The sequence below is a fragment of the Mesocricetus auratus genome, unplaced genomic scaffold (assembly GCF_017639785.1).
Source record: "Mesocricetus auratus isolate SY011 unplaced genomic scaffold, BCM_Maur_2.0 Super-Scaffold_100046, whole genome shotgun sequence".
Taxonomy (NCBI): Eukaryota; Metazoa; Chordata; class Mammalia; order Rodentia; family Cricetidae; genus Mesocricetus; species Mesocricetus auratus.
Genome location: NW_024429223.1, coordinates 4,399,888 through 4,423,146, shown reverse-complemented (window position 1 = coordinate 4,423,146; position 23,259 = coordinate 4,399,888). Strand labels below are relative to the sequence as shown.

Sequence of the window (23,259 nt, the reverse complement as noted above, 5' to 3'; positions counted from 1 at the left end):
CTCTGCCTTGTGTTTTGAGGCAGGGTCTCTCATTTCTGTTCCTCCACTGCACAAGGGAACGTCATGACAGTTCTCCCGTCCCCATGGGAACCAGTTCTCCCATCCCCATGACCCATACCGAGGTAAGGGTGCCGGGATTACAGGCATGACCACAGGGCATCCAGTGTGCACGTATGTGCACTGTACCATGTGCACGCCTGGTGGCTTTGGAGGCCAGAAAAGGATCCAAATACCCCGGAACACGGATGGTTGTCAGCCACTATGTGGGTGCTAGGAACCGAACTTGGATCCTCTGAGAGAACAGCCAGTAAAAGCTGGGCGGTGGTGGCGGCACACACCTTTACCCCCAACATTCAGGAGGCAGAGGCAGGCAAATCTCTGAGTTCAAGGCCAGCCTGTTCTACAGAGTGAGTTCCAGCACAGCCAGAGCTACACGGAGAAACCTTGTCTCAAAAAAAAGCAAAACAAAACAAAAAGAAAAAGGAGAGAAAAAGAAAAAAGAGAAAAGCCAGTGTTCTTAACACGGCTGAGCCATCTCTTTGCTCCAGAACATCTACTTTTTACCTGGCCCAGGGGTGGAGTTTAGAAGTTAGGTAGTTTGGGCTTACACAAGCATTTCCTACCTGAAGGGCCATCTCCCAGGTCCATAAAATGATTTTCTAAAGACAGGGTAGTGACACACACCTTTAATCCTAGCACTCAGGAGGCAGAGGCAAGCCTATTTTTTTTTTGAGTTCAAGGCCAGCATGTCTGTCTACACAGAGAGTTCAAGGCCAGAGCTACATAGTGAGAACCTGTCTCAAAAAAAAAAAATCTGATTTTGAGATGATGTCACTATGTAGCCCAGGCTGGCCTCAAGTTCAGGTCTCCTGGGTGCTAGGATTATAGGTGTGTGTTTTAAAAACAAATTGGATTTGTCTCTTCTTTAAAAAATTTTTTTTGTTGGTTTTTGTTTTGAGACAGGGTTTCTCTGTATTGTTTTGGAGACTGTCGGTCCAGCCTCACAGAGATCCGCCCACCTCTGCCTCCTGAGTGCTGGGATTAAAGGCATGCGCCACCACCGCCCGGCTCTTCTTTAAATTTTTAATTATGTGCCTGTGTGAATGTTTGTGTGGGTCTGTGTGTGTGTGAGGGAGCCGAGGTGCCCACTGAGGCCAGAAGCGCAGATCCCCTGTGAGCCTGTGAGCCACCTGATACTGTGCTGGGAACCAAAGTCAGGCCCTCTGCAAGACCGTGGTTCTTGACTGCTGAGACATCTCTTTAGTCCCCAAATCAAGACTTCAAAAATTTTCTCTTTAGCAACACTTTCCTATGTTAGACAGAAAAATACTTTCTCAAACTGCTGTGGATTAAAACAATAACAACGACAGAACCACTAAGCAAAAAGGCGGTTTACAAACGAGGGTGTGCTTGTCACGCGCACACAGGAGCAGCCGCCACTCAACAGTGAGTTACACGGTGACACCGTGTATTTGGGGCACTTGTGCCGGCCACCAAAACACTCCAGCGGTGCTGCGTATTTTTTTGTTTTTGTTTTTGTTTTTGTTTTTTTTGAGTTCCGTCTCACTAAGTTGCCTAGGCTGACCACCACATCGGGCCAAAGATTTTAAGCAACAATTTTTGACATAAAATAGAAAACATAACGACAATCTAAAAAGTGCACACATGGTTTTCTTTCTTGTGTTACCCTCCTCCTTCAGCCTCCCAAGTGCTAGGACTACAGGTATGCACCGCCAGGCCTCCCCTTCATTTCACCCATGTCTTGGGAGGTATGGACAAGGCAGGGGTCCCTGCTTCTCCGGTCTCTGACCCACCACCAACACGTGCCGCTTTCCACAAGAGGAAAGAGGGGCAGTGGCATGCCTCATGGTGCTAAGGCCAGGTCCAGACCCTCCGCGGAAGCAGAGCTGTGCCCCCGACTGTCACAGAATCACTAGCAGAAATGCACGCGCACAATTCATCGTCCTAGAGGCAGGGGACTGACAGGTAGGCACAGGCGGGGTTTTAGGAAGCCTTGCGTGGGCCTGGGGGATGGCTCCGTGGTCAAGAGTGTGCACCACCCTTGCAGAAGACCTAAGCTCAGTTCCCAGCACCAACGTCAGGCAGATCACAGCTGCCTGTTAGCTCCAGTTCCGGGGGACCCTGTGCCTTCTTCTGGTCTCTGTGGCACGGCATGCACACAGTATACACACATACATACATGCACATAAAAGAAAATAAATAAATCTTCAAATACTACAAAAACAAAAATTGTTTCAAAAAAGCCTAGCTAGGCAGCGGCAGCACACGCCTTTAGTCCCAGCACTTGGGAGGCAGAGGCAGGCGGACTCCTGGGTTCCAGAACAGCCAGAGTCACACAGAGAAATCCTGTTTGGTTTTTGAAACTACAAAACCAAGACCACCCCCCCCCCCCAAAAAAAAGCTTGGTATGGCCGGGAAGAGCTCTCACCTGTAGCAATAGCGCGGCAACTTCATGGTGACCACCAGAACAGGCGTACATGAGGGGCGTGTTCCCACCGAGGTCCTTTTTATTAGGGTTTGCATTGGAATCTAAGAGACACTTCACTACCTAGTGCAGAGAGGAAAAACTTAATTATAATGTAGGAAAAGACATATTTCTTTTAGGGTGAAACAGGCCCTCTGGAGAAAGGAGAAAGGAGGGGCAAGTCGGGGAGCTCTGTACCCACAATGCACCAGGCCCTGGGGTTTCCACCTTTATACTGCCTAAGGAGAGACGCAGCCACTGCTCCTAATGCCTGCTGGGAAAGCAGTCTGCTCGGCCGGTTATCTGTGAGAGATGCTGACTGGAAACATGCCCCTGCCTTTAAGACCCCAACAGTGGAGCGTCCCAAGGCAAAGGAAAACCATAAACACACACAGACAACTTCCCTGAGAAAACAGACTTTAGGAAGTGCCAAAGCCAGGCGTGACGGCACATGGTAAAGGCACGCAGAAGTCATCTCGGCACTCGGGAGGCTGAGGCCGGAGCACCGAGAGTTTGAGACCAGGCTGAGCGACATACTGAGACCCGATCTATCCCGAACCAAAACCAAAGCTAATCAATCACTGCCCACTTCTGTCTCGGACGGCCATACAGGGCCTTGGTCACACATTTCTAAAATACTAAGCTATTCTACACAGATCTTTTTTTTTTTTTTTTTTTTGGTTTTTCGAGACAGGGTTTCTCTGTGGCTTTGGAGGCTGTCCTGGAACTAGCTCTTGTAGACCAGGCTGGCCTCGAACTCACAGAGATCCGCCTGCCTCTGCCTCCCAAGTGCTGGGATTAAAGGCATGCGCCACCAACGCCCGGCTATTCTGCACAGATCTAAAGGGCGTGTAGTGACCAGCACCGTGACAGAGGACACTCACTCTCGCTTCAGCCAGAATCCCAGCGGCAGCTCTGACGGGCAGCGAGGAAGGGCACCGGTAACCCCCCCACTGTCCCCACCACCATGTGCGGTCCCACTGTGGGGAGAGGGGAAATGCACTGTCCCCAGGAGCTTCCCTGAGCCCCGCCCCAGTGCGCCGTAGCCAAGTGAGGCTCTGCTGCCCAGGCGATGGGGCTCATACCTGAAAGTGCCCCTGCCGGCAGGCCAGGTGGAGCGGCACGGCCCGGCTTGCGTTTCTGGCACCCGGGTAGGCACCGTGCTTCAACAGGAGGAGGACCAGGTCCGTGCGGCCATGCAGGGCAGCCACATGCAGGGGAGAGGAGCCGTCCTGGTTGGTCACATTCACACCAAGCCCGCTGGCAGGAATCCCCGCCAGTTTCTAGTCAAGGCAGAGGGTGTAAATAAACGGCATTAATGCTTCAAGAGGCCAGAGGCGGCAATGCAGGAAATCACACCCCTGCTCCCTCAGGGCTCCAAGACAAAACTCTGGGACCACAGAGGGGTCTGGACCCAACACAGCCCATGAGGGACTCTAAGTGACTTCCCACTTCCTAGGCAGGAAGAACAACATGTACCTCCCCATCCCACCCTGACCACAGACACAGGCACAGCCAAACCTTCTGGGCCGGAGCACACTTGGGGCACTGACATAAGGGGTGACAGAATTCAGGATCCACCGTGCTGACAGCCTCATCCGCGTCGTCCAGGTCATCCTCCGTCCACTCCAAAAGGTAGCGAACCTGGCGGCGGGCAGAGAGGAGAAGCAGGAACCCGGTTATTCCGATGCCTTCACCAGTGTGTGTGTGTGTGTGTGTGTGTGTGTGTGTGTGTGTGTGTGTGTGCGCGCGCGCGTGCGTGTGCGAGTGTGTGCGTGCGTGCATGTGTGTGTGTGTGTGTGTGCGCGTGTGCAGTCACTCCTTGGACCACTGTAGTCACTGACAAAAAACATTTGTTCCCCAACAATAAATGTGCACTCCACCTGTGTTCAGCCATTCTAAGTTCCCTGGGTACCACAGAGGGATTAGCCTATCATTTGGGGGGGGGGCGGACTGAAGCTGCTTAGAGGGCAGGCTTTCAGACCCCGGCCCTGAGGACACACTCCTATGCCACCTAGGCTGGTCAGTTCCCGATCCTCCCTCGCCACCCAACAGAAACCTCATGACGGACGAGTGCTCCAGAGCACACCCCAGAATCCCGACCCAGCCCCCCACCTAACCAGGGACTTTCCACGTCCACCTGCCAGCATGCAGGGCAGAAGCAAAGACACCCACCCCCCAGACTGGGCATGCATGGGCTCCAGCACAGGCTGGAGGACTCAGGTCATTTATGGGCCGACCCTTGTGGAGGGGCTGTGTGATCTCAAACACTGTGTTCCCTCTCGCTCTGCCTTTGAAAGAAAAAAAGCCTCTTATCATTGCCCGTATGTTTGCGTGTGTGCACATGCATGACTGGGGCGGGCTGTCACATACATGCCACAGCCCGCTTGTGGAGGTCAGAGCAAAAGGCAACTGTGAAGTCGGTTCCCTCCTTACATGGGTTCCAGGTCAAGCTCAGGTCCACTTGGCTGTGTAGCAAGCCCCCTCACTCACTAAGCCACCTCTCAGGCCCTCTCTTGAGCGCCTTTTGGTCTCTCACAAAGGAAAAAAATCCCTCTGCCAAACAGGAGTCTCAACCACCACGATATTCTGCCCAAATGCACGGAACCCAACAAGTCTGGGTCAGCACCCTGAAACTGTAAACTGCAAAAGACCTATCTGGTTTCTCCCAAGTCGTCTTGTTACAACACAGGAGCAGATGTGCCCCCACTCAGTCACCCGTGGAAAAGCACTCTTTTAAAAAAAAGATTTACTCGTTTTAATTTACGTGTATGTGGCCGGGTGGTGGTGGCGCACGCCTTTAATCCCAGCACTCGGGAGGCAGAGGCAGGCGGATCTCTGTGAGTTCGAGACCAATCTACGGAGTGAGTTCCAGGACAGCCTCCAAAACAACACAGAGAAACCGTCTCGAAAAAACAAATTACATGCAAATGCAAAGATCATGCAAATTATACGCAAAACTCATGCAAATTATATGCAAAGCACATGTAAAGCGCATGCAAAGTACACGTGAGCTTCCATGGGGACCTTAGGGAGAGGCCACAGAGCCGCAGGCTCAAACACAGGCAAGAAACACTAGTGCAGCCACTTCAGAGTAAGAGCTCTGCAAGCGCCCTTTCCCGGGGTTCTAATCCTGGCCTCCTGGTTTAGACGCCCATTCACTAGCTGGGGTGTTATTCCTATCACTCCGAAGACTGTGGAGCCTTCTAGAGTCTGGACATGGCCTGGGATGTCCTGCACTAAGGGCAGGCCTTTGGGGCTTTCACCCACCCCTGATTGTCTCTGGTCCCCTTAGCTTCCCGGTCCACCCCACGTGAAGAGTAGCTGCCTTCCACTCCCATCACCAAGCTGCCTCTACAGCAATGGGTTGGGTCCTCTTCCTCTTCAGTTAAGAGCAGTCTTGTGACAGTGACGAGAAAGACACCCTCCAAAAAAACTCACCATTTCCAGGTCTCCATCAGCAACGGCTCTTAGAAGCTTTTCTACCTTAATGGAAGGGAAAAGCGAGTCAGGGAAACTTTTTTGTTTGTTTGTTTGTTTTGGTTTTCCGAGACAGGCTTTCTCTGTATTGTTTTGGAGGCTGCCCTGGAACTCGCGAGGTAGACCAGCCCGGCCTCGAACTCACAGAGATCCCCCTGCCTCTGCCTCCCGAGTGCTGGGATTTAAGGCGTGAGCCACCAACGCCCGGCCAGGGAAATGGTTTTCAGTATAGAATAACAACAGGAACGACATTAGCGTTCTGAAAACCCGGTAGCCTTCTCTCACTCAGCACCTTTCGAATGCATCCCCGAGACGGTTCATCCAGAACGCCCTGAATGCTGCACAGAGCCCCACCCAGTGAATATAAACCGGAACTGCTGATTACGGGGGCGTGAGATGATGGTGACCGTAACACAAGAAGGCTTTCTTCTTCCTGTTTGGTGGCACCAGGAACGGAACCCAGGGCTTGCTTCATGCATCCTAGGCAAGCGCTCTTTTGACTTCGAATTCTAAGACGGAGGCTCACTAAGTTGTTCAGGCTAAGCCTTGAACTCACACTACGGCCCCGGCAAGCCTTGGGTTGTGGTCTTCCTGCCTCACCCTCCTCAGTAGCCAAGGCAGTAGGTACCTGAAGAAGCCAGCCACCCCAGTCCACTTCTTCATAGATTCAACTCTCATGCTCTGCTAGGTGCGGGGGCTGAGAGAGTAGACGCCTCCCAAGAACCGTCTCGGGTGCTCTGATAGGCTGGGAGCCCTGGGCGCACCGCGGCCCCTCCCCGTCTGGGCGCACCGCGGCCCCTCCCCATCTGGGCGCACCGTGGCCCTCCCGGTCTGGCCCTCCCTGTCTGGGCACACCACGGCCCCCTCCCCTGTCTGGGCGCGCCGCTGCCCTCCTTTCTGTGACTGCATGAAGCTCACTGGAGGCCCCACCAGGAGAATGCTCTGGGGGGGTGAGGCCTGACCCCACTGGGGTGGTCAGTGACCCACGAGAGGAACAATGGGCCAGGGATACAATGGCTCGCACCTCTGCCGAAGGATGAGACGGAGTGGCTGCGTGGCTATTTTGTCCAAGCATCGAGGATGAAGGGAAAAGGACGGACCACCCTAAGTCAGCTGTCTGTGAGGCGCCTACGTGTCAGACTGTAAGGGACAACGTGTGCCAGCCTTCTGACGGGGATGCTCGCAGGGTGGGGACAGAGGACACACTCAGGGAGTCCGAACTCAGAACCCTCAGGCAGCTTCATGCAAGTCCATTTTTTTTCCGTTAGAATATCGTTTGCCTGTTTCTTGTCCTGCCCCGTATCTGTGTCTCTGTCTCGTCCTGTGTGCGCGTCTCCCTGCACCTTCTCCCCTTCCCCCATCCCTGCATACCCTCCCCTTCCCCCCAACCCCACCTGCCAGTCACACACACACACATTCCCAGAACTGCTATGGGGCAAAGACCTCGAAGAGCCCGAAAAGGCGAGGACAAGGGGACACGCAGTTGGGGGCGCATCTGACCTTGGAGTGGAGTGATCCAGCTAACTGGTAAGCAGGCAGCAGGCTGGCGGGCAGCTCTGGAACCCCAGGGCCCGCCCGGGGAGGAGGCTTACCTCCCGGTAGTCCTTTTGGACCTCTTCTCGCCTGAAGCTCGTGGACACCGGAGAGACGCTGGAGGCGGAGGAACCCTGGCTGATGGAATCCACGGAGCGTGCAGGGGACTGTGCCGGGACCTGTGGGGACCCGCATAGGCAGAAAGGCGCGCGCTCAGGGCGCGGTCACAGACACGCCCGGCCTAGAGGAGGGGCGCGGGGCTCGCGACGCCCAGCAGGCGTGGCCCCACAGACTGAAAGACTTTACCTCAGAGGGCCTGGGCCGCCTCCGTTCAGAGGACAGGTGGTGAGCTTCCAGGATAGACAGAATCTAGGGGACAATGGGAACAAGGAAGGCATCCAGTGAGATGGCAGCAACCAGCCATCAGCATCCCCGGGCGCCTCTGCCTGCATGTCGCTAGCGCAGGTCGGTGGATGCGCTCCTAGACCTAGGGAAAGACCAGCGTTGGAAAGACCGTTCACTGGGCGGGAAGCTACCAAGCTGGACCACCTGCATTTGATACCTTGGGGTCTATGTGTTAGAACGAGAGAATCTCGGATGGCTACACATGCGCACGCACACACACACACACACAGACACAGCACACAATACAATTTTAAATGTATTGCTTTTTTTTTAAAGCTAAAATTTTAAAACAACTGTTGAGAATTCTTCCACAATTTTTATGATGGCCTCTGTTTCACACCGGCGGTGCTGGGCTTCACAAAGGAGCTGTCTGCGAATTGTCCCCAGGAACCATTTCTCCTTTTGTAAACAAGAATCTTTTTGTTGTTGTTGTTGTTATTGTTTTGTTTTTTGAGACAGAGTTTCTCTGTGTAGCTTTGCAGCTTTGGAGGCTGTCCTGGCACTCGCTCTGTAGACCAGGCTGGCCTCGGACTCACAGAGATCAGCCTGCCTCTGCCTCCCAAGTGCTGGGATCAAAGGCGTGCGCCACCAACGCCCGGCGCTGTGAACAAAAATCTTCTGAAGAGACATTCTGAGACCTAGAATATCCTATTACTGGTCATGCCTGTGTCGGAAACTTTAGGACTGGTTGAGGAATCTAACTGAAGATGATTTCAGCAACGGATGCCTAAGTCTGGTGCTCTCTTCCTATTGCTCCATTTCCGTTTGCAGCTTGGAAACCTGACAACAGCAAGAATCTGCAGGGGCTGGAGAGATGGCTCAGTGCTTGGGAACACAGACTACTCTTCCATGAGGCCCCAAGTTCAGTTCCCGACACCCACGTTCGGGTGGCTCAGAACCACTTGGAGCTCCAGCTCTGGGGAGCTCCAGCGCCCTCTTTGGGACCCCGAGGGCACTACACTCACATTTGTGTGCATTCACACAGATGGGCATGTGTACACATAGTTCAAAATGAATAGGGCTGGAGAGATGATGGCTCAGGGGTTAGGAACACACCTTGCTGCTCTTCCAAAGGACCTGGGTTCCATTTCCAGCCGACACGCTGGGTGGCTCACAACTGCCTGTGACTCTAGTCCCAGGGGGTCTGATGCATTTATCTGGCCCCAAGAATACAATACACACAGACACGCATACATTTAAAAATAAGTTACTTTAAAAAAAATGTATCTTCCTCCAGATGGTGGTAACACATGCCTTTAATCCCAGCACTTGGGAGGCAGAGGCAGGTGGATCTCTGTGAGTTCGAGGCCAGCCTGGTCTACAAGAGCTAGTTCCAGGACAGCCTCCAAAACCACAGAGAAACCCTGTCTCGAAAAACAAACAAACAAACAAAAAAATAAAAATAAAAGCTGGGCACGCGTCTTTAATCCCAGCACTCGGGAGGCAGAGGCAGACGGATCTCTGTGAGTGTGAGGCCAGCCTGGTCTACAGAGCGAGTTCCTGGACAGCCAGGGTTGTCACACAGAGGAAACTCTGTACCCCAAAAAACATAAACAAACAAATCCTTTTTTTTAGAAAGAAACAAACCATGCCTGTATGTCCTGCTAAACCCTCCGTACCGTAGGACGACATCCTCCTCTTCCCCCAAGAGACCAACGCTAGAGGCACGGCAATCCCAGCACTCGGGAGACTGAGAGTTCAAGACTAGCCCGGGCTAAGTACCGAGACTCAGTCTCTAACTTATCAACCCAGTCATTCAAATGTGGGTCAACGTCGCATGAGGTTTCAGAAGCAGAGATGAAGACAGAGAGAACGGGGCCTGTCTCCAGTGTCTTGTCCTCCGCTTGCCGTCCGCCCTTCACAACCATAGCCGCCGCCCCCAGTCCCACACAGGCCGTTGGCTGGTACAGGCCCAGGGCTCGGAGGCTGGAGCCAACTCGGCTGGAAGCAGCTCATGCCGGCCACACTGAGAGAAACTGCTAACAAAGCCAAGGACGCCGTCAGCCAGGAGCTCATTAGCGACCAGGGCCCAAACACAGCAAAAGGACGGAGTGTTAGTTAGCATCAGGCGCCTGCTCTGGCCTGTCCCTCGGGGTTCCGACGGGACACGCCCTCAGCTGCGGACACTAAGGGCGCCTCCTGTGCACATTCACTGCGCTCCCTCGTAAAAGGGTCCTGCCCACCTCCCTCTCTCCGTCTCTCCCTCTCTCTCCTTTTCTCTGCCCCCCTCTCTTCTCTCCTCTGCTCCTGTCCCCAGAGGCTGGTCTCTCCACTTTTTATGATCCCTTTCCCTAATAAAAACCCCTCTTCTCAGCCGGGCGTTGGTGGCGCACGCCTTTAATCCCAGCACTCGGGAGGCAGAGGCAGGAGGAATTCTGTGAGTTCGAGGCCAGCCTGGTCTACAAGAGCTGGTTCCAGGACAGCCTCCAAAGCCACAGAGAAACCCTGTCTCGAAAAAAAAAAAAAAAACTTCTCGAACCCTGTCCAATAGCGTCTTTCTCAGCCCACTTTTCCCAAGTCACAACACCGAGTTCTGTCCTTGGATGCCAGTGGACATTTTCCCAGCAACGCCAGTCTGTGAGCGGATTTTAGTTGTTGGTTTTTTTAATAGTCACATGGCTGCTCAGAGACGGAAAGACCCACCTTTGAGTTCAATGCACACGTGAGCGGCGTCTCTTTCAGCCTGTTCTGTATCTCTGTGGGGGCTCCGTTCTGCAGCAGCGTCTCCATGATACCCTGGTAACCCCAGCGTGCAGCAATGTGCAGGGCTGTGTCTCCTTTCTCGTTTCCAATATCCAGTCTGCAGGCCTGGGCATCGTAGTAGACCAGGGCCTTTACACACTGCGAAGACACGGCAAAATCGTCATCCTCTAACACGAACGAGAGCCTAGGGCAATGTCAGTGCCACCCTGGGCCATGGGCCAGGTCCTGGCTTGACCAAGGCTTCACTCACCAGGGCAGAAACACAGAAACCAGCAGTTATAATTCAAGGGTCCCACATTCCCTGATCAGGATACCCCATTTTTTCAAACTTGACCCAACTGACTCAGTAGCAATTTGTCTAAAACCCCCCAGTGAGGGGCTGGTAGTGTGGGTCAGTGGTAGAGCCCCTGCCTAGAATCCCCTAGTGAGGGGCTGGGGGTGTGGCTCAGTGGTAGAGCCCCTGCCTAGAATCCCCCAGTGAGGGGCAGGGGGTGTGACTTGGTGATATAATCTTTGTCTTCTTGTCTAGCATGCAAAGGCACCTTGGGGGAAATTCCCAATAACAAGCAAAACATGAGGGGGAGGAACAAAAAAAAAATCACCAATTGCCAATTAATAAGACATGAGCAGCCCTAATAATAATCCCAGCCTTTGGAAAGCTGAAGGGGTTTGAGGCTAGCCTGGACGACAGACCAGGATGGCCTGTCTCAAAACAACCTAAAACATAATAAAATCAGTTTTTTCAAACTTGTAAAACAAAGTTGGACTACTGCAAATTAATTATCCCTACTGGAAAAACCTTTAAGAAAATCAAACTGTATAGCGGACTGCGGAATCACCCAAAATTAATCGCAGAGGAGGGGCTGGGCAGCTGATAACAGCTATAACCTGAAATGGCTTTTCTTACTATAAGGAGCAATTATATAAATAGGTACAAAGCACGTAACATTAGATACAGTTCAGGTTTTCTACACGGACATCTGTTGGTGGACCCACACTTTTGACCCCACTACTCATTGAACAGACCACTCGGGAAGTCTAGGAGTTCAATGCTATCCTGGGCTGTACCATAAGATCAGAAAAAAAAAAGTTGTGTCTCTCTGTATAACTCTGGAAATGGAAGGGAAGTACATATGACCAAGATATAGATATAGATATATATAATAAAGTAAAAGGAGGAAGTAGAAATCACAGAGTTCCTACACACTGGGATAAAATGTAAAGTTTGTATATAAACAGCATTAGGAGCTAGATGGTAATGTGTATGAGTAAAAATTATTTAATTCAGGGTGAGATCATGGACAATTCAGTCTTAGATTTCTTAATATAACGTCAGGCACTGGTGGTGGCGCACGCCTTTAATCCCAGCACTCAGAAGGCAGAGGCAGGTGGACCTCTGTGAGTTCGAGGCCAGCCTGGCCTACAGAGCGAGTTCCAGGGCCACACAGAGAAACGCTGTCTCAAAAAAAATTTTTTCTTAACATATAGCATCTATAAAGCACTCAGCATTTAATTGTTTTATACCACAGGGCCAGCAGATGGTTCTACAGGTAGTGCACGTACTATAGAGTCTGGGTTCCATCCCAGAACCCCTGTAAGCGTGTGTCAGCCCAACAAACTAGGGTTTTCTGGGGAAAGGTAACCTCAGTTGTGAAAATTCCCCCATCACGCTGGCCTGTGGGCAAGTCTATGCAGCATTTTCTCTCTCTTTTTTTTTTTTTTTTGATTTTTCGAGACAGGGTTTCTCTGTATTATTTTGGAGGCTATCGGTCCAGCCCGGCCTCGAACTCACAGAGATCCTCCTGCCTCTGCCTCCCGAGTGCTGGGATTAAAGGCATTCGCCACCACCGCCTGGCGCAGCATTTTCTCAATGAGTGATCGATGTGGGAAGCCCTACTGTGCACCTGCCACCTCCCGGGAAAGTGGTTGGTCCTGGGTTCTATAAGAAAGCAGGCTGAGCAAGCCATGGGGAGCAAGCCAGTTAAGCAGGCTCCCCCACCATGGCCTCTGCATCAGTGTCTGCCTTGAGTTCCGGACTAACCTTCATGATAAGCCGGTGACCTGCAAGGTGAAATAAACACTCCCCTTTGCTAAGTTGTGTGTGGTCGCGGTGTCCATCACAGCAACAGAGACCCAAACCAGGGCAAGTAGGAGGAGAGGATGCCACCCACGCTGCTGTCACTTTCTGACCCCCACCCCCGCCCCGTCCCATAATGCATGCGACGCGCACACACACGGATGCGCGCGCGCACGAACACACACACACACATACACACACGACAAAAAAAAAGTAAATAAAATTGTAACATTACATGCCAGCATTTCAATGGTTACCAGCACAAACCACAACGCTGGACCGGCCCCAAATAGGTAATTCTTCACAAGGGAGAAACACGTAACGCGGCGGCTGGGCGCAGCGGGTCCCACTTACGTCCTCGTGCCCGTAGGCACAGGCCAGGTGCAGCGGGGTGTTTCCGCTGTTGTCCTGCACCTCGGTGCTGGCCTTGTAGTGCAGCAGCAGCAGCTGGCAGAGGAGAGAAGACAGCAGCTTGAGTCCTGGAAGGAGCACGGAGTGCCGCCGCATCCACAAGCGTCCTTCCGGGGGCGGGGTCATGGCCGTATCTTAAACATCGCACACGCTGTGCAAGCTCGGCCCTAAATCCAAATCATTATTTCCTTTCTTTTCTTTCTTTTTTTTTCAACGTCGGGGGAGAAACCCAGGGCCCCACCCACGCTACATATGCCTCAACACAAAGATAACACTCGCTGGGGCTGGAGAGATGGCTCAGCGGTTGAGAGCACTGACTGCACTTCCAGAGGTCCTGAGTTCAGTTCCCAGCAACCACATGGTGGCTCACAACCACCTTGAATGAGGTCTGGTGCCCTCTGCTGGCATGCAGGCAGAAGACTGTATACACAATAAAAGTAATAAGGTTCCCCATACCTAAAAAGTGTTGAGCTTTTGACATAACCCAAGCAGAAAATTCCATACCAGGTCTCATGTGACTTACAACATAATACAAAAGAGGCATGTGACTCACAACATTATACAAAATTACCTCTAGGCTATGTGCCCAGTATTCCAAAATCAAAACACCCCAGCAGGGTGTTCAACCTATACCTCTATTTAAAACTATGCTATTGAGCCTGGCGGGTGGTGGCGCACGCCTTTAATCCCAGCCCTCGGGAGGCAGAGGCAGGCAGATCTCTGTGAGTTTGAGGACAGCCTGGTCTACAGAGTGAGTGCCAGGACTGTTTCGGAGAAACCCTGTCTCAGAAAAACAAAAAACAGAACAAGCCATTGCAGACTACCAAGATGGCTAAGTTGATAAAGGCACTTGCCACCAAGTCTGACAAACCTGAGTTCAATCCCTGGGACCCACATGGTGGAGGGAGAGAGCGGATTCTAACAAGTTGTCCTTTGACCTCCACGCATGCACTGTGGTTCTCAAGCATGCACACATACATAATACACACATAATGAGCTGGGCATTGGTGGCGCACGCCTTTAATCCCAGCACTCGGGAGGCAGAGGCAGGCGGATCTCTGTGAGTTCGAGGCCAGCCTGGTCTACAGAGCGAGTTCCAGGATAGCCTCCAAAGCCACAGAGAAACCCTGTCTCGAAAAACAAAACAAAAAAAAAAAAAAATACACACATAAGCCAGGATGTGCCGCTGCTTCCTGTCACGACAGTGTTTAAAAAAAAAAAAACGTCTAGAACCCCGCCCTTCCCTCCCTGAGACGATGATCGGGAGGTTTTCCCCGTCTCCAGGGAGGCGCCTTGGGCCTCGGGTTCCTTGTGCCTGGCAGCAGCAGAGCCGGCGCAGGAGGAGTGCATGGTACGGCCACGAAGTCGCTACGCCGGGCAGAGTCAGCTGAGCAATGCCAAACACACCCCACTGCTCACCGTCACACTCTGGAAGCCCCTCCGACACGCCAGATGGAGGGGAGTGGACCCATGATAGTCCGTGGAGTTCACTACGGCACCTTTGGAGACCAGGAAGTCAATGAGGGATGCCTGACCTGCAGAGCAGAGGGACCTCTCACCGATGGAGGAAGCAGAGCGGCTTCCGAGGACAACACTACCCCACCCTCGACGGCCCTACCGGGAGACGTGTTCCCCGCTGTACAGGGACCAGCGCTACTGACATAAGTCAGGCACCAAAACTCAAACGGCAACAGGCCAGGGGCTGGAGAGATGGCCCTGTGGTTAAGAGTACCGGCTGCTCTTCCAGAGGACCCTGGTTCGATTCCCAGCACCCACATGGTGGCTGACGACATTTGTACCCCGGTCGCCTAGTTTTGAGATGGAGTCTCGATACGTAGCCCAGACTGGCCTTGAACTCATAATCCTCCTGCCTCAGCTTACTCCGTGGCTGAGATTACAGGTCTGCACCATCACAACTGGCTCAATGTTGTCTTTAAAGAAAGGCATGTGAGCCCCAGACCACAATTCTGAGGTCATCCTAGCAAGCATTCCAGCCTGTCCTCACTGGCCAGTAGAGTCTCCAAGCCTGGAGGGGCCACGGGGGGAGGGGGAGCTCCTGGAAGCCTGCCAGGTGACACGCTGACTGTCAAGTCCCGGGGGGGATACTTGTCAGTCTTCCCTGCCCCGTGGGATGCACCCACAACACAGCCCCTGCCAGTACCCCATCAGCTGGGGCCCCACGGGCTTCTGGGGTGCCTCAGTAATTCACAGAAGCCAGCCCAAGGCCACATACCACAGAGGGCAGCCACATGGAGCGGGGTCTGACCCCGGTCATCTCTGGAGAAAGGAGTGACAACTGATGGGTCGTTCAACCTCCTGAAACAGAAAGAAGGTGTGTCAAACTGGACACCATTCAGGAAGAGACCCTTCCATGCCGATAGAGGACCAGGCTGAGCCCCCCTCTCCCCAGGAGTGAGACTCTGAGGCCTGTAGCTCCAGGGTCCATCCCCGCTTGGCCCCTTAAGACCTCAACACGGCACAATCTCCCACTGAGCATAATGGGAAACCAAAAATGGTACTGGAAGAAACCGCTGGCATTCACCCCCTCTCCCTCCTAAAACCCCTTGTGAGGCCTGGGTGTGTTAGAGGCAGGCGTCACCGCGCACGCGCTCATGACACGGCCGGGCAGCCGAGGGACAACGGGAAGAGGCTCTTCAGCCCTCGGACCCTCAACCCTGGCTCTCTGCCTGCGAGGCCCCCCTCACCCAGAGACGAGCTTCTCGCAATCCTCGCAGGAGCACAGTGGGTGGCACATCTTTTGCATGGCGTCTTTGTCCTGGTCATCTTGGCTCAGAAGTCTTTCCACCTCTTTTTGGTTTCCAGATGCGATGTGCTAATAAAAGGTGGCATCCCCAAATGTTATCAATGTCCAGGAGTCACCTGCTTTCTGGGGAACCGGTTCCCTAGGTCTGGTTTCGTAACTGGGACCCAGGACGTCACACACACACACTAGGCAAGCAACTCCATCACGGAGCCGCAGCCTGGCCCTACTTCTGCTTAGACAGAGTCTCACTAAGTTGCTTAGGCTGGCCTTGAACTCACTCTCTACCATGCCGGCCTAGAGTCTGCAAGCCTCCTGAATAGCTGGGATGAGGAGCCTGGACAACCAAGCCTGGCTTATTTTGCTTCTCATCCTGCAGCCCAGGCTAATTTTGAACTCCTGTGTTTGTTTGGGATGGTTTTCAAGACGGGGTTTCTATGTGTAGCCCTGGCTATCCTGGAACTCGCTCTGTAGACCAGGCTGGCCTCAAACCTACAGAGATCTGCCTGCCTCCGGCTCCCCAGTGCCAGGATTAAAGGCTTATCTGAGCTTACACTGGGATGGCTTGTTCTCTGGGACTGGCTTCAAGCTTGTCTGGGCAGACGCAGACACTGGCTTAGCGACTGAAACGAAACCAGTCTGGGGGGCAGCTTTGGGACAGCTTTCACATTCAATTACTGTATCTACAAATGCAGAGTCACATTCTTTTTTAAACGACCTAACAAAATTTCCAAAGCACTAAGAAGAGGCCCAGTGTGGAATCTGACCTCATCGGCTGTGGCAGGTGACACGTGCCTTTAACCCTGGCACTCAGGAGGCACAGGCAGGAGACTTCTAAGTTTATGTTCAGCAGGGGCCGCATAGGTAGACAACTCTCAAAGCACCAGGGACCAAGGGTGTGGCTGGCTATGGAATACCCATCTAGAATCCACCGGTAAGGGGCTGGGCTGTAGCTCAGATGCACAGGGCTTGGTCTTAAGGCTCAACTTCCAGCATCAATGAAGGAAGTAGGAGAGACGGGGACGGACAGACAGACAGACAGGCAGGCAGAGCCTCATTGCTATCCCTATGGCAATCAAGTGTAGCCTAGACTTAAGGGGAAGAAATCAGCCGCAATTAGCAGGAGGACCCACCAGCATACAAACCTACAGGGCATGGCCTTAGTGACTCACAGATGCGGCCCCTCCAAAAGCCTAAAAACATCAGCAGACTCTCAGAGAAGGTCTGCTCTCATGTGGCCCATGGTGACGGCTACACACTGCCTCATGAGCTTCCCAGGAGTCAGTGAACATCTCAACAGGGAGCATCCTGCAAGCCCCCCGGAGGGGGGGGGCATTAGATGCTGCACGATCAGCTGAGGACCAACACAAAAACACTGGCACCTCGGGTCTCGGAGAGGTATCAGCTCCGTCAGGTACCAAGGAGAGGTCCCACTGAGCAGGACCAAGGTTCTGAGGCCAGGCAGCCCCAGAGTGTCTTGCGGTGGTAACCGAACAGTGTGTGTTGGGGAAGACAGGAAGCCCTCCTACCATCCTCCCAGACGGTACACAAACGGACCTCCCTGGGACTTCTACAGACCCTGAAAGACAGGACAATCAATGCTCCCGCATCTTGGCCTTCAAGGACATCCCCGTCGTGTCTTACCTTAAACAGGCAATCAATGGGTGTTGGCGTCATCTGGGACAGTAGGTTCATCCTCTGCTTGAGAAACAGTCTGTCACCAAATCCCTCGGCGTCCTGTGGCCATCACACACCAGAGACCCCGTCACAGACCCTCCCCCATCGAGGGCCCAAGCACAAGCCCTGCCACTCCATCCAGGGGTGGTCTTCAGAGGCTCTTCCCCACCCAGACCTGCTCCCGGAGATGAAGTGCGCAGACCCGTCTCGGCACGGAGTGGGGAACCCTGGGGAATAAGCTCTGAAGATGCTGGCCTGGGGCAGCTAAGACTGCAGGGTGCAGAAGTCAGCCACAGGACTGGGCTCTGCTACGTACACGCCATCGCTGGGGCCTGGCTTGCCCTGGCCACACCCCTCCCAGACTTCCCTACTAGAGCCCAGAATAGCCTGACGCTGACACTTTAACCAGGGCTGGGGACAGTTGCCACTTGACACACTAGCTTCCACTCCCTGCTGCCAAGCAGGAGGGGGAATCTTGTGACTGCGCTCACAAAAATGTCAGCCTAGCCTGGGTGGTGGTGGCAGCAGCGGCGTACGCCTTTAATCCCAGTACCCGGGAGGCAGAGGCAGGCGGATCTCTGTGAGTTTGAGGCCAGCTTGGTCTCCAGAGTGAGTTCCAGGACAGCCTCCAAAGTCAGAGAAACCTTGTCTTGAAGAACCAAACAAACAACCAAACAAAAATCCAAACCCCAAAAACACAAATGTCAGTCCCTCACCTCTAATCACTTATTGCATTTCAAGGATCCACTAAAGCCAACATATTCACATCTCCCTATCAAAGGCAATTCTTGCCCGGACAACAGATATCTAGAAATTTGGGGCTCAGAAGACGGCTCAGTGCTTAAGAATGCTTGCTGCTCTTCCGAAGGGTCGGAGTTCAGTTCCCAGTGCCCGTATCAGGTGGCTCACAACTGCCTGTAACTCCAGTGCCCTCTTCTGGCCTCCACAGGCACTTACACACACACACACACACACACACACACACACACACACACACACACACACACACTGTAGCCAGGCATTGGTGGCGTGCACCTTTAATCCCAGCACTCGGGAGGCAGAGGCAGGCGGATCTCTGTGAGTCTGAGGCCAGCCTGGTCTACAAGAGCGAGTTCCAGGACAGCCAGGTCTTCACAGAGAAACCCTATCTTGAAAAACCAAATAACAACAACAACAATAATAATAAATCTAAACTAAATCTAGAAATGTATATTTTATCACTTGTTATAGTTAATGGTTACTGTTACTCCCTCACTGTTATGATGGCTGGAACTGTGTTCGCGCAGGTAGTGTTTGAGGCGAGACTTTCAATACTATGTTCTGTTTCACTGTGGGTTTGCTTTGGTTTGCAGTGCCAGGGGCCTTGTGCTAGTTAAAGGCCTGTCACAGAGAAATGACCCCAACCTCTCAGTGCAGAATTTGAAGCAAAGTGACCAACACTGAGTCTCACCCATAAGCCTCACTGGGGGATTCTAGGCTCTACCACTGAGCCACATGCCCAACCCCTCACTAGGGGATTCTAGGCAGGGGCTCTACCACTGACCCACACCCCCAGCCCCTCACTGGGGGATTCTAGGCAGGGGCTCTACCACTGAGCCACACCCCCAGCCCCTCACTGAGGGATTCTAGGCAGGGTCTCTACCACTGAGCCACACCCCAGCCCCTCAGTGGGGGATTCTACGCAGGTGCTCTGCCACCGAGCCACGCCCCTAGTCTTGTGCCTATTTTAAAAATTACTCCTACCACAATGCTTCCACACTCACTTGGGCCCCTGGAACCAAATCGTACAATGACAAACTAACTCCTTCGCAAAGAGTCTTGGTGGGAGGTGAAGGACATTTTTACCCACCTACCCCACCCCCGGACAGGTGATGTTGGAAACTCACAGGCTCCTGACAACATGGTAGAATAAAGTTCTCTCCTTACATGTGTCTAAGTTCTGACTAGGCGATGGGTGAAGCCAACAGTACCTCAGGGTCCCCTCAAGCACCACCCCTCAAGCGTGCCCCCCTCCAAGGAGGACGAACATCACGTGGCTCCCAATGGCCTGTAACTCCAGTTCCAGGGGATCCAGGGCCCTCTTCAGGACTGCACACACTCAGTATACACATACACACGTAAATAAAATTTTTTGTTTTGTTTTTTTGGTTTTTCGAGACAGGGTTTCTCTGTATTGCTTTGGAGGCTGTCCTGGAACTCACTTTGTAGACCAGGCTGGTCTCGGACTCACAGAGATCCACCTGCCTCTGCCTCCCCGGTGCCGGGATTAAAGGTACGCGCCACCCGGCACGCAAACACAAATTTTAAAAGCAAAGTGAGGGAGGTTCTCCGCCTTGATCCTGATGCCACCACTGTAGTATTTGTTTTTGGAAGGCTGAAGTCTCCATTTATGAACACCCTAGGGATGTCTGTGGCCAGCTGAAGTTTCATGACACTCTGGATAGGAAATGTCTGTGAAGCCACGTGATGTAGAGCAGAGAGTGAAACCGATTCGGCTGACGGATATGCAGAAGCCTCACCGGCCGTATGGAGACAGACACACACAAGCTCTCTCCCCCGGGAAACGGGGTCACCGCGTTACTGTTGGCTTCACACATACATTCCTACTCGAACTCTATGTCCTAAGAGCCAGGCTTCAGGAAAAGCTGAGCTTGTCCTTACAGACAGAGCCCCATGCGGTACCACAGAGGACAAGGACACCACAGTACCAACTGAGCCAACAGCCCAAGCAAGGTAAAGATGCAACGTGTCTGTCAGGCCTGACTTGCTCAAAACCCAGGGAACTGTGTGCATTGTGTGTGTGTGTGAGTGTGTGTGTGTGTGTGAGTGTGTGTGTGTGTGTGTGTGTGTGTGTGTGTGTGTATACAGGGTCTTAATCTATGGAGCTATGGAGCCCGGGCTAAATTCAAACTCACTGTCCTCTTTGCTTATTTTCTTTTTTTTTTTTCTTTTGGTTTTTCGAGACAGGGTTTCTCTGTGGCTTTGGAGGCTGTCCTTGAACTAGGTCTTGTAGACCAGACTGGCCTCGAACTCACAGAGATCCGCCTGCCTCTGCCTCCCGAGTGCTGGGATTAAAGGCGTGCGCCACCAGCGCCTGACTCGCTTATTTTCTTTATAAGTATTTTTCTTTTGCCTATGTCTTCTGGCACAGTGTCTCCACAGTACGGTCTGTGCTGACATGGAACTCACCATGTGACCAGGCCAGCCTCAAACTCACAGCAATCCCCCTGCCTCAGCTTCCCAAGTACTGGAATTTCACAGCCACGCACCACCATGCCTGCTCCTTCTTTACCTTACTGACCAGTGTACTACCAAGTTTTACCATTCATGTGTCACCGTGTGGTATAAAGCTGGCCAGTGGTGACCTCTTGGCTTAAGACTCTCCTAAGGTACACAGGAACAACACCACTCTCTCTCACCAAAGCTCACCAACCAACCAAGGCAGCAGCAATCATAAGGCCACCGAGTCCTCACAAGGCACGCAACGATGGTCATTTCTCGCCTATCACCCCCACGGAACCCAGACTCAATGCCGCATCTGGTTTCCTTTCATCCGCGCGGCTTCTTCGGATGATAGGGTTAATGAGGCAGGGTCCCGGCAGTTATAAATCCCACTGTTAGCACCAGCAGCCTTCACCATCGATCAGGGGCTTAAAGACCAGTTTTTTGAGTCGTTCTCGAGCCTTGTAACTGTTAGGCTGCTGAGGCTCTACGTCTTGGGAGGGCCATGAAGGAACTCCCATCGGTCCCCTCAGCCCCACCCAGCTCTCTGTAATGCTGTCAGGGCTTCCCCTATGGCCACAGAGGGAGGGCGGGGTTGGTGGGGAGACCTTACGGGCGGCTTCGTAGAGAGACTCCCTTGCCGGATGTACTCGATCGCAGCCTCAACCGAGGTCAGGCAGTATCCCAGCTCATCTTTGGCCGAGCTGCTAAATCTGAAGTTTTTGATGTAACTCAGATTTGCCATCCTGACCAAAAGGAGAAAAAGCGGGTTATCCTTTCGTAATTGACACTTTAAAAAAACATTGGCTTGGATGGATGATTAATGATCTCCATCAAGTCTATTCACTGTGGTAGGGTGGGGGGGGGTATAATGTCTGCTAGCCCCTCAATCCCACTGTAGATATGTATACAATTAGAACAACAACAACAAAACAACTATCTGGAAGGCTGGCTATTAGAAAGCTGAAGCTGTGGTTTGGATGTGGACGGCTCCCACAGGGCTCACACATCTGAATGCCTGGTCTCCACTTAATGGAACTGTTTGGGAAGGATTAGGAGGCGTGGCCTTTGGTTAGGTGAGTCTCTTTGTAGGTGTGTCACTAGGGATGGGCTTTGAGGTTTCAAAAGCTCAAGTAGGCCAAGGGCTCTGGCTCCTACACGCTCGCTCTCTCTCTCTCTCTCTCCTCTCCCTCCTTTCCCCCTCTCCCTCTTTCTCCCTGCCTGAAGCTCGTAGATCATGTGTGTTCTCAGCTACTGCTCCAGCACCTTGCATGCCTGCCTGCCTGATACGATGCCTCCCACCATGATGATCGTTAACTGGCCCTCTGAAACTGTAAGTCAGGCCCCAGTTAAACGCTCCCTTGTACAAGTCGCCTTGGCCGTAACGTCTCTTCACAGCAACAGGACGGTGACTAAGACAGCTAGCTGGCTGGGTTGGGGAGTTTTGCAGAGAAGTTTTCACTATGTAGCACTGGCTGTCCTGGATTTGCTATGTAGATCACGCTGGCCTCAAACTCTCAGAGAACACCTGCCTCTGCCTCCTGAACGCTGGGATTAAAGGGGTGCGCCATCATACCTAGCTAGAAACCTAATGATTGTAAAGTGAATTATGACATATATATATATATATATATATATATATATATATATATATGTATGTATGTATTCCTGTGGAAGAAAGAGATCGTGTATTTGCTTCCTTCTCAGGAAGGGAATGGCCACGTATGTCACAAGGTGAAACAGAAGCTCTCCAGGCCTCAGTTTCCCCCATCTATCCAACGAAGGGGAGCCACCCCTGAGGGATGGAGGGGAGTGGCAGCACTATCCCATTAAAGGCACCCTGGCTTGGAGTCACCCCCAAAATAGAGAACACACAGAGCAGCTAGATTTTAAAGTATTTTATGCTAGGGAGCGTGAACGACTCCCAAATCCCAGAACTCAGAGGACAAGGCAGGAAGATGGAGAGTCGGAGGCCAGCCTGGACTAAGAGAGAGACATCCTCCCATCCCTCTCCCCCACCCCCCAACCCCCGCCCACCCCTCAAAGGAACTTAAGGAAACAGCAGTTTAGCAACGATGAAACAGTTACCAGTTAGGGATCTCTGTTTTCACCAGCAGATACAGCAGGACAGAGAGAAGATCGTCCGCACACATGGTCTCCAAATTCACTGCAAGGGGAGAGAATGTCCGAGGCCACCATGAGACACAACCAGAAGGATCGGCAACGCACAAACTCTCCTCCGCCAACCGAGGCGCAAAGCCACACTCCAGCAAGATCGCACGCCAGGCAGAAAACCCGGAAGCTTCCTTGACAGTGTCCTGAACAGACGTCAGACTGAAGGGAAGAAGAGAATGTGCGGCAGGCAGAGGCCTGTCATCCCTGTTTCGGGGAGTCCAAGGCAGGAGGATCCCCAGTTCCAGGCCAGCCAGGACCTGAGCTCAACAGTGAGTTCCAGGCCAGCCAGGACTATACAGTGAGAGCCTGTCTTAAAAAAAAATAAATAAA

General features: G+C 52.7%; 1 protein-coding gene across 1 annotated transcript in view; it reads right to left on the bottom strand.

Annotated features, from left to right (window-relative positions):
• Ankrd27 (ankyrin repeat domain 27) overlaps positions 1 to 23,259 on the bottom strand; it is a 46,861-nt gene that overhangs the window by 4,946 nt on the left and 18,656 nt on the right. The window contains 14 exon segments of the mRNA XM_040735541.1: positions 2,450 to 2,569; positions 3,571 to 3,768; positions 4,007 to 4,129; positions 5,927 to 5,971; positions 7,558 to 7,677; positions 7,805 to 7,867; positions 10,547 to 10,744; positions 13,038 to 13,130; positions 14,514 to 14,629; positions 15,328 to 15,410; positions 15,800 to 15,927; positions 17,500 to 17,592; positions 21,368 to 21,500; positions 22,843 to 22,921. Of these exon segments, the coding sequence (XP_040591475.1) occupies positions 2,450 to 2,569; positions 3,571 to 3,768; positions 4,007 to 4,129; positions 5,927 to 5,971; positions 7,558 to 7,677; positions 7,805 to 7,867; positions 10,547 to 10,744; positions 13,038 to 13,130; positions 14,514 to 14,629; positions 15,328 to 15,410; positions 15,800 to 15,927; positions 17,500 to 17,592; positions 21,368 to 21,500; positions 22,843 to 22,921 (1,592 nt within the window).